The sequence below is a fragment of the Corapipo altera genome, unplaced genomic scaffold (assembly GCF_003945725.1).
Source record: "Corapipo altera isolate COAL_440 unplaced genomic scaffold, ASM394572v1 111, whole genome shotgun sequence".
Lineage (NCBI taxonomy): Eukaryota > Metazoa > Chordata > Aves > Passeriformes > Pipridae > Corapipo > Corapipo altera.
In genome coordinates this window covers 713,049-723,644 of record NW_020884973.1, presented here as the reverse complement: position 1 = coordinate 723,644, position 10,596 = coordinate 713,049, and the positions used below count along the sequence as shown (strand labels likewise).

At 54.9% G+C, this 10,596-nt stretch overlaps 1 protein-coding gene across 1 annotated transcript; it reads right to left on the bottom strand.

Moving 5' to 3' along the window:
- Positions 1-7,886: 7,886 nt before the first annotated feature.
- Positions 7,887-10,457, bottom strand: TLX3 (T cell leukemia homeobox 3). The gene is made up of 3 exons (XM_027665239.1): positions 9,997-10,457; positions 9,370-9,613; positions 7,887-8,840 (listed from the first exon to the last, which is right to left on the bottom strand). The coding sequence occupies exons 1-3, from the start codon at positions 10,442-10,444 to the stop codon at positions 8,630-8,632; spliced, it is 903 nt and encodes a 300-aa protein (XP_027521040.1). The 5' UTR covers positions 10,445-10,457; the 3' UTR covers positions 7,887-8,629.
- Between the last annotated feature and the right edge of the window lie 139 nt (positions 10,458-10,596).

Here is a 10,596-nt window from a genome sequence, read left to right as displayed (position 1 = left end):
ATGCACCTGTGCAGAGAGGAAGGCTGGAAGCAGAGGAAATCTGGGAGCAGAGGGCTCAGCAGCTGCCAAAACTGACCAGAAATAAAGGCTGAGGAGCTGCACAAGATCAGAAAGACCACAAGACCAGGCTGCAACCTGAGAGATGGCAACGTGTGCTGCAGCCAGGAACGGAGAGGCAACATGGAGACAGGATGCCCACAGAAGACATGTCACGAGGAAGCGAAAGAATATTTTAAGAAACTCCAGAAAAAGCATGACTAAGTACTTTGAAATTCTGTTCAGGAGCACAGATCAGGATAACCCATGAAGCAGGATGCAGGACTGCAGCTCCTCTGATAGATTTTTAGATGCCAGAATGAAAACAAGATGAATTACCAATAGGTCTCTGCTGTCTGTGAAGGAACCATCTCCTGCACATCACCCTGCAGATGCACCCACCTGCCTGCCCATATGCCAGCCTCAAGGGTACAAAAGACATAAGAAAAGGGACTTGACAAAAAGTCTTAAAGGAGCACTGTTGCCTGCTCCCAGTCTTCTGCTCTGTGACAGTTCAAGCATCCCCATCCTCTCTGCTTCTCCTCTGCCCCCAGAGCCAGAGTTGGGCGCACATTTGGAGGGGACAGGGAAAGAGCTGGCATGGAAGAACAGCCTGTGGGCTGTAGGCAGGGAGCTTCATCCCAAGCTGCTCCTGGGATACCTTTTGTCCAGAGCTAGAAACATTTTCTGCTGTGACAAAATTCCCTGTTTTCCAGATTTCCAAGGGAAGCACAGCTCACGCCATGGCTCATGACATACCTACCCGCAGCAACGGAGTGAGAGATGCTGCTTCCCCACCCACTCTGGCCTCACATCCCCCGGCAGGGTGCCAACGTGGCGAGGACCACGGCACACGCTAAGCCCTATGCAGGGCGTCCTTGGAGCTCTTGCTCCGTCCCACCACTCCAAGGGAGTTGAAGGATTCTTTAATTATTAACTGCTTTGCTTTGTTTTCCCACTTCACTTGAGAGCATGGGCTCTTTGGAGGCTGAAAGCAGCTTAACAGAGCACTAGCCCTGGTGGGACCAGCCATGGGACTGGCACCAGCCGTACCCACCCGCGGCTGCGTATTCCTTACAGGCTGCTCCCATTACCATTAATGGGAACGATGTGTGCAGATGAACGAGAGAAGAGACTGTAATGTCTTTGTATTATATCACCAATTAAGTTTTCAGGGTCATGTCCTCAGCTGATGTAAAGTAGATGAGATCCACTGAACTTAATGGATCTTTGCTGATTTACACCAGCTGAAGAGCTGGCCCTCTCGCTTGTATTAAAACAGCCAGATCATACCAGCAGTTCTAGTGTTTAACAGCATTGTACTCTAGCCAGGGTTTTCTATCACTCCAGTCCATAAACCACAAGCTTTATTAACTAATAATTAGTCCCTCAGTTAAGTTTCAGGGTCATGTTTTAAGAACTGCTGCCCTTAGGGCAGGTGTGTAGTTTTGAAGAGATCTGAAGGTGTGGGAGAGAAGCCGAGGCGAGGCACTGCCAGGCTGCCCTGAAAATGCAGAGGGTCTTTTCACAACCAGGTTGGCACCTACTGCCTCATGAAAGTACCTGGGAGTTCAGCACCTTAAATTCAAGCTCAGGCATCACTCTTGCAAACACAGAGTTGATTTTAACTACACAACTTTTAACAAGACTAACGAGCTGTGCAAAGATGGGCCTGGGTGCAAGTATCTGCCTGAGAAGGGCACAGCGTAAATGCTGGGGATTGTGAAGCTGTAAAGCAGTACCTGCATGCACAGAGCAGTTCTGGCACAGGGCAAGCAGGGTGACCTGGAAGGACAGACTAGCAGTTTCACTCTTTTTTTTTTGCAGTTGTACTGGTCAAAAAAATGATGTGAAGCTGGGCCACATCCTTCCCTTGTGCACTGCTCTCTGGAGTGCAGACAACACAATAGCCTAATTAAAGGGCTAAGCTTGGGAAGAATGGTGGATTAAACTGTAAATAAAATAGTAATTTTCTAATCGTAGATTAAAACACAATCTCCCAAACATTAGCTTCAGCAGGTACACGGTTTGCTCCTTTTCTTCCTTCTCTGTCTGGATTGAGTGAAGCACATCAAGTGCCTTTCTGCCACCAGAAGGAATAAAAGCAGTGTTCTGTAAAGAACTGGGGAATCATGACAGCACACCACACAAATGTTCTCAACAAGAATGTAATATGGACAGCTCTTACCGAGACGGTTCTTGTGCAATAACTTAAACAGTACAGATTACTACTTGGGGAAATAAAAGACAACATAACTTTGAAACTTGAAAAGCTCTTTCTTCGTTGTAATCAATTGCAATAATCCATGTCAGTGATTTAGATGAAGATCAACTTTACCTTTCTTTGCTGATGACACAAAACTAAGAGCAATAAAAAACTTAAGTGCATTTGCACACAACTAATGGATTGGATGTGGCATGTGCCAATGGAAGTCGGTATGTATAATGCAGCATATACTGGATGCCAAATTAATGGGATCATTTGGGCATTCTGGAACACTTGTGGCATCGAATTTAAGTCATTTAAGGAGCCTGGCAGGGGTTGATGACCTTCCATTTTCAAAAGACTGAAGCAGCCTAGTAATACCATAGGCAAACCATGGTAATGAATTTTATCCCCTCTATCCAGCTGCTATTTAGTCCAAAGATGAAAGACAATAAAACCAAGACAATGAGATTGTGCCTGGTATCCCTAATAAGAAGTATATGAAAATGGACATTAACCTGAACAGGGAGCTGGAGGTTTGGGCATATAGATGATGGACCAGACAGTCCAACCTTCTGCTAAGCTTGAGGACCTTCACCAGGCCACAGGTCTCACACCAATTTGTCATGGCACTGCTTCCTATCTGGATTAGTCTCCAAAGGAAGCTGGTCACACATGGAGCAAAATGCATCTCACTGCCAACATGTAACATCCAGAACTGCCCGATGGTTCAAGCAGCTCAGAGGTGTGACAGAGCTGGAGATGGGGCAGTTTTCTCCCACATGCCCATTTCCTCCCAGCACACTGCTCCCAAACTCCAGCAAACTGGCCCAAGCTGGGAGGAAGCACAGGTACAGGCACAGGGCTGGTTTTGTGGGACTGGCTGGCACAGGGACAGAAGCAGCTGAGTGTGATCCCTGTGGTCTTGCCACTGGGCAGAGCAGCAGTGAAGGATCCAGCAAATCCCACATGCTGGCAATAGGTTCACATGCTGTTCATGTGAAAGTGCAAGATGCTCCACAGTGGAGCAGAAACACTCTCCAATGGACTCCAAGAACTAAATACTTGTAGGCTCAGGTCAGAACATTCACCAAGGGCTCACATAGCACTCTACAGATACTCCAGATGTTACTGGGCGATCTGTGTGAGTCCACTACTCAGAGGCAGAGTTCACTATTTATTTTAGTTTCTTCTTTTGAAGAATGGCCTAAGGTCTGGGCCTGTGAGGGTGTTGGAGCCTGCCCCACTCAGCACCCCAGCAACCTCAGGCCCCGCTCGGTGCAGCACAGAGGGTGGACACCCAACATCACCAACACCGAAGTGTCCAGGACTAGGTTCGACAGGGCTTGGAGCAACCTGGTCTAGTGGAAGGTGTGCCTGCCTAGGGCAGGGGGTTGGAACCAGATGAGCTGTAATGTCCCTTCCAACCCAAACCATTCTGTGGTTCCGTGATCACGGCAGTTCACGGGGCTCAGGCTCCACACTCCCAGTGTTTCTAGCTCTGAGCACATCCTACAAAGGGCAAGTGGACATTTCTGAATGCACAATGCAGAGATGCCTTTAGGTAGATATCTCATATTGCCGCAATGACCTGGGGAGAATATTTTATTTCTTATCCTTAAATTAAATTCATGGGAGTACATATCTACATATCACTACTGCTAACTTAACAGCAGATTTTTAAGACATCTGAAATGCCTAGAAATGCAGAGAGACCCCCTCAAAAAGGAGGAAAAGCACATAGGTGCCAAAATGCCACAAACTGCACTACAGCCCTGCACATCAAAGCTACCTGAGTGCCTCCAGGAGGCAAATTCAGATCCTTAAAAACAAGTGAGCACCAAGTAGAAATATTTATTCTGCTGCTGAGTCAGGAAAATGTTAGGAGCTTACTGAACTCAAGAGGTTGGGCAAGGGAAACACACAGTATTGAAAGGAAATGCCCCAAATACCTAAACCAAAGGGGGGGAGTGTAGTACCTCTTCTCCAAAAAATGCCCACCTGCACAGAAGCAAATACATCATCTGCCTGGTCCAACTTGCTCAGGTAAGACATAAGGAGATTACTCATCAGCAGTGGGGATGATTTTAGTGCAGAAAGGAAAATTCATAGGTGTGAGCAAGACGTCAACCTCAGTATTATTTATGTCAGCTATAAACAAACTAAATTATGACCTGGCTGAGCAAAACACTTTTGTAAACCAAGACTTTGAATATTGTGTAGTTTGCATGTTTAACAGGACCAGGCTTTCATCAGGGAGTGGAGGAGAGCTAATAATCCATTGATTTTAAGGCCCATTTAGAAAAGAATTGCCTATACAGATCTGATCACCATGCATTACTTCGTAACATCTAATACCCTGGGCACAAAATAATGCTGAGAGAGGCAAATTGTGGAGCCATTTTTGTCCTGAGAGGGGTTGTGCATGCGGGCATGGTACAAGAGCTGCTTTGGACTGGGGCTTAAGGCAAAGTCAGGAGGAGCTGTAAAGAAATGGTCCGTGTTCCTCCAGTTATGCCGAGCTCTGCCTTGTTTATCCCCCCACTCAGCTGGGCCCCCCACTTGGCCCTAGATGGGAAATCACTTACACACATGGTTCAGCAAAGTTTGGAAAGCAAGCTGCCCAAAGTTAAGTTCCATTGCCGATTCAGGAATCCTTAAGTCTCATTGCACTTTTCCATCCTTGGTCAACAAACACAAGTTTTTCTGGGCTGAAAACTTCCAAATGGGGGGGAGAATGAGTACATAGCTTGGGCTTTACAGGGCACAAATGCACAGAGCTGTTTCACTTGAAGATTTGAGACTGCTTCGGAAAGATCATCCAAAAGGTAAGAATCATCCATTTCATAGCAGCAGCAAGAATCAACAGATTAAAACTCAGCTTGATGGGATGTGCAGCATCTTCAGCACTCTCAGACCACATCTCCATCACAAGACTTTCACTGCCTACACTTAAATGACTGCCTGTGAAATAGCCACGCTGCAGTACAGCCACAGGAGCTGCTGCTGCTCTCACACTGCCTGCACTCCATCGGTCTCATCCTCTGCTGACTGGAGTCTTTTAAGGAGTCTCCCGTGGAGGTAAAGGAGCATTTTGTAATGAGGGAGAGGGTGAAAGAAAAACTATGTTCCCCCACAACTAGCCAGGGCCCATGCTGCAAGAAGGCTGTTTCAGAAGCTGGGAAGTCAAACAGCTGCTCAGTTCGAGTTGTCCACCCCACAGCCCACGTGCAATATGTGGACAGGTCAATCAACAGGATCAGAACAACAACCAGCCCACTCCCAAAAGGTGTCCTCTCCTCTACAGGGCACTCACATCCTCCTTTATACCAAGTATTACATTCTTTGGTACAAAGAGGCTCAAGCTGGTGGAGTCTAAAGTCCATGCAAGCCCTCATGGGGATCTCTCTCCATTGACAGACTTCAGAGATACAGAGCAGGGACCATCAGACAACCCTGTCACACCTGAACCAGGCTGACAGGGAACACTGCTCTCATCCACAGAGAGAAATATTGTGTGTATATTCCAACTGGTGTTTTCCCGAGGCTCCTGTAAACACTGGATTAGCTGGACAGAGTAATTGGAGATAGCCCCCACTTCTGTCCCCTCAGCACCACCACACAGACCAGTTGCCCCGTACTGCCCACACATTCTTGTCTTACAAGACGGGGATGCAGGAGACAGTCTCACTCATCCTCAGCACAGCTCAAATCCTCAAGAACAGCTCCTCGGGAACAAAGACACCAGCAAAGACACCAAGGCAGCCCCCACGACGCAAATCCCACTATTTGATGACTCGTCAGACAGCTGAAAGGGAAATTTGTTTCTGGATTCTGAAGTCCTTTGACAAATTGTGGTGCCCCGAGGCTCAATCCCACTGCCCGCTGCTGCCCACAGGCAGCAGCGGCGAGGGGACCCCGAGCCCTGCCTGGGCTGTCCCCGCCGAGTTCAGACCCCCATGGCACTGCCGTTCGTAACAGGGCTCTAAGCAGACGGTGCTTTGCGCAAGATCCTCTCCTGCCACGGAGCTGGTTACTGCAGAACGCAGCATCATTTTGCTCTCTGCAAACACGCTGCTCCTGGCTTACAGCAGTTTGGGAAAAACTGCAGGGAAATCAGGAACACATAAGTTAATGGTTACGGGATGCTCGAACAGTTAAAGAACAACGATGTATCGAACACAATACAGCTACAGATGTTCGGGGGTACAGGCAGAACACAACACCAATACACACGTGAATATGGGTGGCCGTGTATTCCATCCCCATTCAGAGCTTGACTCTTCCACGTTTTCGCTAACACGCGAGTTTCTCCGGGCTGTTCTGCCTATGATAGCGGGGGGGTTTCTCCCTCTTTGCCCCGCATACACTGCTGACGCCGAGAGGAGCGCCGAGGGCCGGCAGCCCTGGCATCGCCGAGCGGCGAGATAACGAAAGGACCAAATGGGACTAGGTTGGGGCTGGGGCAAGGCAGTCGTGGGGCTCTGGTGGGGACAGTGGAGCGGAGGACGGAGATCCCCCGCATCTTGTCGCCCAATATACATTTCCCCGTTGTTGTTTTTTCCTTCCCTGCCAGAGACTTTCCCTCGATCGGTGTTCCAGCTCAGGCCGCACATTCCGGCTGGTGAACGGCACCAGTCGAGCAGCTGCACGGCCCCAGCACCATCACCCCGCTGTCACTGGATTTGGCCTTGCTGTGGGACCTCCACAGCCCCCCCCCGACAAACCAAACCCCGGCTACGACCGGAGCCAGTGCTCTGGTCCGGCTGAGGAAAGAATTGGTCAAGGAAATATTTGCTCCATCCCTCGCCTCGTGCGGCTGCTCGGCTCTAAACAGCCCTGTGCCGCAGCCGGGACCGGGACCGCCTAGCCCAGGAACGGTGTTACACTCCTGCAGCCTCCTGGTGACCGTGGGAGCGGCAGAGCCCCCCCAGTCCCCCACCCGGGAACGCGGCCACGGCCGTGCCGGGTCCCGCCCAGGGCCGGTGGAAACCCGCACGGGCCATGGCTGCTTCCTAAAAATGTCAGTTTTGCAGCTTCCCCCGTTGCTAGAGGCCGGGACACCCGGGCCCGAAAACTACGGGAGGTTGTTCTTAAAAAATCCCCCCGCACCCCGGTGCTGGGGGCGGGCACCGGGAGCTGCGGCCGCCGCCGTCCCGCTGCCGGCGCGGTGCGTGCAGCGAAGGCAGCGAAACGAAAACCGCCGGGTCCCGCCGGCAGGAGCGGCGGGACCGCGGGGCGGAATTACCGGGACCCGGCGGGGCGGAATTACCGGGGCCCGGCGGGGCGGAATTACCGGGGCCCGGCGGGGCCTCCACCGGCAGAGCCGCGGCCCCGCGTCCCTCCCTCCCCTCGCTCCCACGCGGCGTTGCCGACCGTGTCCCAAACCCGGGGCCGCTCCCGGACGCTTCCCCCCAGCACCGGCGGCGCGGGGAGCGACCGGCAGCATCGCCTACCAGCGGCCTGGTCCCGCTCCGGGCCCGCCGGCCGCCCCGGGCCCACTGCCCGGTCCTCTCGCCGCCCCCGTTCCGGCCTCTCACCTCCGTCTCCGCCGCCCGCCCCGCACTGCCCGGCCCGGCGGGCTCTGCTCGGCTCCCCCCGTCGCGGCGGCAGTCAGAGAGCGGAGAGGCGTTTCTAAAGAAAACGTTTATTTACACGTCTCGGCAAGTATAAAGTATTATACATGGTCTGTGTCAACCCCAAATCTTCTTTATTATGAAACATAAGGCGCTTTCTCGAGAGCCGGTGGCGCAGGGAGCGACTGCTGTTTCGGGGCGCTAAAGCTCATCGGCTGGGAAGGTGAGGACAGAACGGCGTGTGGTGCCTGGAAGGAGCCCTTATTACCACGGTGAATAAATTACAGCTGACGTTAACTTCACCTGGGACAGATGGGAGCTACCGTTTTTCAGTTTAATAGGGTTTCCTAAGCTAATGAGTCATCACCGGCTCAACCGAGTCCCCTCCGCTAAGTGACAGGGAGGTATTTTTTCTTTACACTATCCTCAGAACAGGAAAAAAAATAGCCTTTTGTTCCAAAGCCAACACAAAATACCTATGTTCAGATTTCGATATAAATAATCGAGGTTTTATATAATTCCATATTAGTAGTGCCCAAAATCTCGATGCATAAATAAATTAAAGTATTAACACTTCTTACAAAAAGTGACATATTTCCCTTCCTAGTGGAACATCGACACAAATATACAAGCGGCTCCGCTCCGCGCCGGCCTCGGGGAAGCGACTCCGGTCGGTCCCAGTCCCAGCCCCGTGAGCGCCGCTCGCCGCCCCCGCCCCCTGCCCCGTCGGGGGGGAGCCGCGGCCCCGGGGCAGGGGGAGCTGCCGGCCGCGCTCCGCGGGCCAGTTCGCTGCATGCCCGGGCTGCCGGGCTCAAACGAGGGAGGTGACCGGGGGGATCTTGGCACTCTCCTCCTCCCAGGGCTGCAGGTTCTGCAGCGCGAACAGCGACGAGTTGTGCAGGCACAGCGGGTCGGGCTGGATGGACTCGTTCAGCGACTTCTGGAAGGCGTCGTGCTGCAGCTGCAGCATCAGCCGGCTCGCCTGCTGCCGCTCGGCCTCCCGCTCCTCTGCCGTCTGCCGCCTGCCGGGGGACACGCTCAGCCCGCGCCCGGGACCCCGCGGAGAGCGACGGGCCCGGGGCCGCGGGACGCAGGCAGAGCGGCCGGAGCATCCCCCGCGGGCAGCGGGGCCGCGTCCTACCGGGGCCGGGAACACCGGGCGGGCGGCCGCCGCTCGACCGCCAGCGGAGCGACTCCGGGAGGCGGGAAGCGCCTGGAAACCCGGTGTTTCACAGCAATACCGTTTCCAAATATTCCCCCGTTTTCTCCCAATATTCCCCCGATTTTTTTCGAACTATTTCCCCGTTTCTTCGAACAATTCCCCGTTTTTTCGAATAATCCCTCGTTTTTACGAATAATCCCCCGTTTTCCGAATGGGGGACTATAGAAAAGAAAAATATAAAGATAGTAACAATAATAATTACGGTATTAAAATAATAAAAATTTCCCCCCAACCGTTTGGCTGCCGGGAGCCGGCTCCGGGGGCGATCCCGGCCAGGCTCGCGGGGCGGCGGGCGGGGGACGGGGCGGCTCCGGGGGCGCGGGACTCACCGCCACTTGGTGCGCCGGTTCTGGAACCAGGTCTTCACCTGGGCGTCCGTCATCTTGAGGGACTTGGCGAGGGCAGCGCGCTCGGCCGAGGCCAGGTACTTCTGCCGATGGAAGCGCTTCTCCAGCTCGCAGATCTGCACCCGGGAGAAGGATGTCCGCGGCTTCTTGCGCTTCGGCGGAGTCCGGTTCTGGTAGGGATGCCCGATCCGCCGGGTCACCGTGAAGGGCGTCAGCGCCGCCGCCGCTGCCCGGGTGGGAAGCACAGGGGTCAGCCCCGCGCCCGCACGGTGCCGGCCGCCCCCCCGGGGCCGCCGCTCTGCCCGCCGGCCGCCCGCGCCCCGCCGGCCCCCGGAGGGACCGCGGCTCCCCGGGGTCCCGCTTCCACCTCTCGTCGAAGGGCTGCGGAGGCGAGTGGGGCCCGGCCGCCCCCCGGGGCGCCCCGCGCTATCCACACCGTGAGGAGAGCGATTTTTCGGCTCGCGGCGAGCGCGGGGGAGGGAAGCATCCAGCGGCCGCCTTTACTTTTATTCTTATTCGCATTACTATAATTATTTCGTTTTACATTTTTTATTGGCCCTTTCGTTGCTTGTCGGGAGCCGGCTCGCCCGCTCCGCCCCGGCGCCTTACCTGTGAACCTGTCCTTGACGAAGCGCCTGCTGCTCTCCATCCACGGGAAGTTGAGGCTGCCCAGACTGGGCACGGCGGGCATGGTCGGGATGGCGCTGGAGATGGGCGGCGGCACGGCCCCGGGGATGGGCCTGTGCGCCGGCACCCGGATCACGCCGGCCGGCGCCAGGCTGAGGTTCACACTGTACGATCCCGAGTCCTCGAAGGGCGCGGCGATGGCCGGGAAGGGGGCCGGCAGGGCCGGGTAGGGCGCGCCGCCGCGGCCGCCGGGGCCGCCCAGGAAGGTCGTGCCGTCGGGGCCCCGCGGGGGTGGCGGCGGCGGCGGCGGCGGCGGGGGAGCGCTGTCCTGCTCGGGGCTGTTGAGGATCTGGTCGATGCCGAAGCTGATGGGCTCGTGCTGGTGCTGGCCCTGCGCGGGCCCCGGCGGGTCCATCCTCGGCGGGTCCATCCTCGGCCGTGGCCGCTCTGGAGGCGCCGCCGCTCGCGCTGCGCTCGCGGCCCCGGACCCGCCGCGACACCAAACTTTGCGGAGCGCGCGGGCGCGCGCGCAGCCCCGTCCCCGCCCGCACCCGCCGCGCGCCCCGCGCCGCGTGCGCCCCC

Coding starts and splice junctions, on each gene's coding strand:
- TLX3 (XM_027665239.1), bottom strand. CDS start 10,444: ATGGACCCGCCGAGGATGGACCCGCCGGGGCCCGCGCAGGGCCAGCAC. Junction 9,614..9,996: donor CGTCAAGGACAGGTTCACAG/GTAAGGCGCCGG, acceptor CCACCCGGGCAG/CGGCGGCGGCGCTGACGCCC. Junction 8,841..9,369: donor AACCGGCGCACCAAGTGGCG/GTGAGTCCCGCG, acceptor GTCCCCCGGCAG/GCGGCAGACGGCAGAGGAGC.